Consider the following 4,873-nt stretch of genomic DNA (forward strand, 5'->3'; position numbering starts at 1 on the left):
TAATTATTCTGTAATAGAGTCTGGTAAGTGTCCGGGAATATATCAACTTGGGAAATTAAAAACACTTTAAGAATAAGGTCATTCACATAGAAGATGATTGGGCTTCTGTGGAGCCAAGTCCAGGGCAATGCGATGCTGGTTTAGGTCAACTGCATGGAGAGTAATATATGGCATGACTCATTAGGATCAGCTTTGTCACTCCTACCCTAAGAAATCTGAGTTTTCATCATTTACCACTTTCCTTTAGATCTCCAAAAGGTCAACAATGAAAAACAGGACATTTACTGAGTTTATTCTGTTGGGCTTCACCAATCAACCTGAGGTCCAGGTTGTGATATGCATCTTTCTGTTCCTCATCTACATGATAAGTGTCCTAGGAAATCTGACTATCATCATTCTCACTGTAATAGACCCTCACCTCCAGACCACCATGTATTTCTTCCTCTGGAATTTCTCCTTCTTAGAAATTTCCTTCACATCCATTTTTATTCCCAGATTTCTGACCAGCGTGACAACAGGAAATAAAGTCATCAGTTTTGCTGGATGCTTGATTCAATATTTTTTTGCTATATTCCTTGGGGCAACAGAGTTTTACCTCTTGGCTTCTATGTCCTATGACTGCTATGTTGCCATCTGCAAACCCCTGCATTACCTGACCATCATGAGCAACAGGGTCTGCATACAACTCGTGTTCTGCTCCTGGCTGGGAGGATTCCTAGCTATCTTACCCCCAATCATCCTGATGAGCCAGGTGGATTTCTGTGCTTCCAATGTTGTGAATCACTATTTCTGTGACTATGGGCCCCTTCTGGAGCTGGCCTGCTCAGACACAAACCTCCTAGAAGTGATGGTCCTCTTCGTGGCGGTTGTGACTCTGGTGGTTACTCTGGTGCTGGTGACATTTTCTTATACATTCATTATCAGGACCATTTTGAGGATCCCTTCTGCCCAGCAAAGGACAAAGGCTTTTTCCACTTGTTCCTCCCACATGATTGTCGTCTCCCTCTCTTATGGCAGCTGCATGTTTACGTACATCAATCCCTCTGCAAAAGAAGAAGGTGCTTTCAACAAAGGAATGGCTGTGCTCATTACCTCAATTACTCCCTTGTTAAACCCCTTCATTTACACTCTAAGAAATCAGCAAGTGAAGCAAGCATTCCAGGACACCATCAAAAAGATTGTGAAGCTTTAAAAGACAATACATTTCCATGAAAAATAGATTTCACTTACTAAATGTGTATTGAGTGTCTACTATGTTTCAAATGCTGAAGTGGCCCTTGGGGATAAATATATGAATGACATATGTCCTAAGTTAAGGAATCTGCAGCCTACTAAGACAGAAAGGTGTTGAACTGTAAATTCATGTAGTAAGTTTACAAAAAATAAAAGAACATGGTAAGTGTTATTAAGGAGGAAAAATGAGAATCCATAAAAAGAACAGTTGGAGGGAATTAACTATTTTCCAGAAATGACTTGAAATTTCAGAGGCAAACATATTGCTTATTTAGAAGAGTGGAAAGATAAGAATTTAGAGTGAGAAAGAGAGGCCATAATGAAGGTTGTTTTTTTTTTTTTATTNGACAGAGATAGAGACAGCCAGCGAGAGAGGGAACACAAGCAAGGGGAGTGGGAGAGGAAGAAGCAGGCTCATAGCAGAAGAGCCTGATGTGGGGCTCGATCCCAGAACGCTGGGATCACGCCCTGAGCCGAAGGCAGACGCTTAACCGCTGTGCCACCCAGGTGCCCCATAATGGAAGTATTTTTTAATTACAAACTATGGAGGCAGTTGACATTGGTGAGTCCAGAGAATTTTTAAGAAAGGAAGTTATACTGTCAGCATTATTTTGTAGGAAATGTGGCATTGGCATTGTTCTTCCTCAGGGAGCCCTGGAGACTATGCTTTGGACAAAGTGTCATTAATTTTGATTCTCCTCCCCTTTGTCATTTATCTTTCACCTGTAGCCATTACAACTTTCATCCTTCCCTAAAGTAAAATTAAAAGGATATACATTTGGTTCACTTCTCTCCAAATGAGGTGAAAACCCTCAAGATTTTGTCAACTTAAATATCCATTTTCCAGAAGTTGTGGAGCCAACGTTAAAAGTCTCCTGCTTCTTCACAGGATCTATTGTTGCTTTTCTAGCTGGGATCTTTTTAGGTTAATGGCTGAGATCTCCCACTCTCTCTCTCTCTTTTGTAGTTTCTGGTGATTTCTTTTTCTATTGTAATTTTATTTTCATCTGTTTGTTTATTTTTTTAGATATTAGAAAGGACAAATTCTGTGATATGACTCCATTCATTACGTTTTCCCCAAGCTTTTGTTTTTGTTTATAACATACACCATGGATGCCTGTTTCATAAACAGATAATGAATATAAAATAGTAATATGGTTTTATATTTAGAATTTAGAATGTGTAAGTCTTAGCAACCAAATGGGAATAGACTACCCTACCAAGATCTCTACTCATGGATTCAAGGTAACAACAGCTTGAATATGAACTGGTGATGGTAGGGTCTCAACCTTAGGAACTAAGAACATCTCTAGAAATCTAAGTACTTGCACATAGTTTAGTAATATCCTAATGCATTGTAGAATGCTGGTTGCTGTTTGAGGTACAAGTGGAGCATCATCTGGTGTGTTCACGTGCTTTATATGTGGTAACATTGTTGAGTGGAATGATGCTTCTTGGGCATTTAAGAAACAAGCTGTATTGGACTGGTTAGGAGAGAAAATTTCCAGAACCACAGAAAATATTGAAGAGTGCACGGTATTTAGAATAAAAGGTCTTATATGTAAAGTCGTTGCTATTTTGAATATCTGGATTTCTTTGGCGGCTAAGCTAGAGATTAGTGATGACTTTTAATTTATTACAAATTGTTGGGGAACACCATCAAAAAGACATGACCTCGCTGATTGACCCGTGAGCTGGGCCCGGGTGGGAGGGGGAACCACAGGCTCCTCGAACCCTCCCCTGAGCTTCCACTTGCCTTTCTCTTTCGCAGGGGCTGCTCCAAGGACATAGCCTTGAGATGGTGATGTGGTGTTGACAACACCTGCACCATTTACGTGACGGAACCCAGCTAAGGCCTCTTTATAAACTCTTAAGACACAGTGGGCAAGTGCAGGGATCCATTCACCTTGCTGCTGCCCAAGTCAAGCCTCATATGTAAATTCCCTTCGCTTATTAAAACTGCCACCTACCCACCCAGAGAGTCCTGCCCCTTTCTTCCATCTCTCCCTGCCCTCTGAGCACAGGGGCGGGTTTCAGATTTTACCTGGGAAGCTCTCAAGAGGATTACAAACCAACACAAATTCACTGAGCTATCAACTGATATAGAGATGTTCTTAAATAGCCACATTTCGGTCATTAAGTTCACCCAAATCCACATTTCTACCACAATCTGTGCTGAAGTAGAACACAGTGCCATATAGTGGTCAAAAATAGAGGCTTTAGGGGCGCCTGAGTGGCACAGTGGTTGGGCGTCTGCCTTCGGCTCAGGGCGTGACCCTGGCGTTATGGGATCAAACCCCACATCAGGCTCCTCCACTATGAGCCTGCTTCTTCCTCTCCCACTCCCCCTGCTTGTGTTCCCTCTCTCACTGGCTGTCTCTGTCTCTGTCTCTGTCAAATAAATAAATAAAATCTTTTAAAAAAAAATAGAGGCTTTAGTTCAAATCCTGGATTCTCAACCTTCTACAAGAGTTGCCTCAGGATTGTTACTTGACCTCTCTAAGGCTTACTTTCCTCAAACTCTAAAATGTGAATAGTAATCATATCTATCATATACAATAGTTTTGAGTATTAAATGAGATAATAAGTGTAAAACATTTTGAAAGCCAATACTTAAGTGTTTAATAAGTGATACCCATTATAACAGTATGAACAATAACCTTCTCAAGAAACTGGGGCTTAATTAGTATGAATAGATAGTAAATTGATTGGTTTAAATAATGGGATTATAAACATGTTGGCCATTCTACTTGAAATCCCTCTGCAGCAAGGCCAATTTATTCACATCTCTCTTATGTCCAGTTGCATCCTTTGGTAGCCAGATCGATAAAGGTCTTATCCACACTTCACATAACACCAACCAGAACATTTGGCAGGAAATTATTAGAGCTGACTACATCAACTCCATGTGCCCTGGAGATCTCTAAATATGCTGAGATAAATAAGGAAGGAGGGTACTTGGTGTAAGTCAAAGTTTAAGAACACTAAGCAGGGCTTCACCCAGCCCTCATAATATAAGCATTTAGAAACTAATGTGGGAGGGAACATATCACCTTCTAAATGAACTTGTCAAAAAAAAAAAAAAGGTCATGCTCTTCTGAAACTGTTCACTAAACTGGCTTTATGCTGGCACATACTTGGAATGTAATCTAAGTCACAGATAAGCAAAGGAATGAGTTTACTGACTCTGTGGCTGAGTCTTTGGAATGTTCAATTTCTAAATGTTGAGTTGGTGGGCTTTATCCTTCCTGTCACCGCTGTAGACAAGAATCAAAAGAAGGGCCCCTGCGTGGCTCAGTCAGTTGAGCATCCAACTCTTGGCTTCAGCTCAGGTCACCATCTCAGAATTGTGAGACCAAGCCCCATGTTGGGCTCTGCACTGAGCATGGAGCCTGCTTGGGATTCTCTGTCTCCCACTCTTTCTCTTTGACCCTCCCCCACTCCGCTCATACTCTCTCTCTCTCAAATAAAATTAAAGATTATTTTGAAAAAAAGAATAAAAAGAAACAGTTTTAGCTACTAGCATTCTCAGGATAACATTAGAGCCGTGCTAGAACAAGGAGACAATAAAAACAAGTGCTGCCACACTTCAGCATGGTTCCTCTATCCTCTCTTCCTAAACCCCCAGAAATTACGGACT

General features: G+C 40.9%; 1 protein-coding gene across 1 annotated transcript; it reads left to right on the forward strand.

Annotated features, from left to right (window-relative positions):
* Positions 1-265: 265 nt before the first annotated feature.
* On the forward strand, positions 266-1,192 carry LOC100475926 (olfactory receptor 6C4). Its single transcript, XM_002930314.1, has one exon. The coding sequence runs from the start codon at positions 266-268 to the stop codon at positions 1,190-1,192; it is 927 nt and encodes a 308-aa protein (XP_002930360.1).
* The last annotated feature ends 3,681 nt before the right edge of the window (positions 1,193-4,873 follow it).

Source organism: Ailuropoda melanoleuca, chromosome 15, assembly GCF_002007445.2.
Source record: "Ailuropoda melanoleuca isolate Jingjing chromosome 15, ASM200744v2, whole genome shotgun sequence".
Lineage (NCBI taxonomy): Eukaryota > Metazoa > Chordata > Mammalia > Carnivora > Ursidae > Ailuropoda > Ailuropoda melanoleuca.

Excerpts from the sequence above, each read along its gene's own strand:
- LOC100475926 (XM_002930314.1), top strand. The coding sequence starts at position 266 with ATGAAAAACAGGACATTTACTGAGTTTATTCTGTTGGGCTTCACCAAT.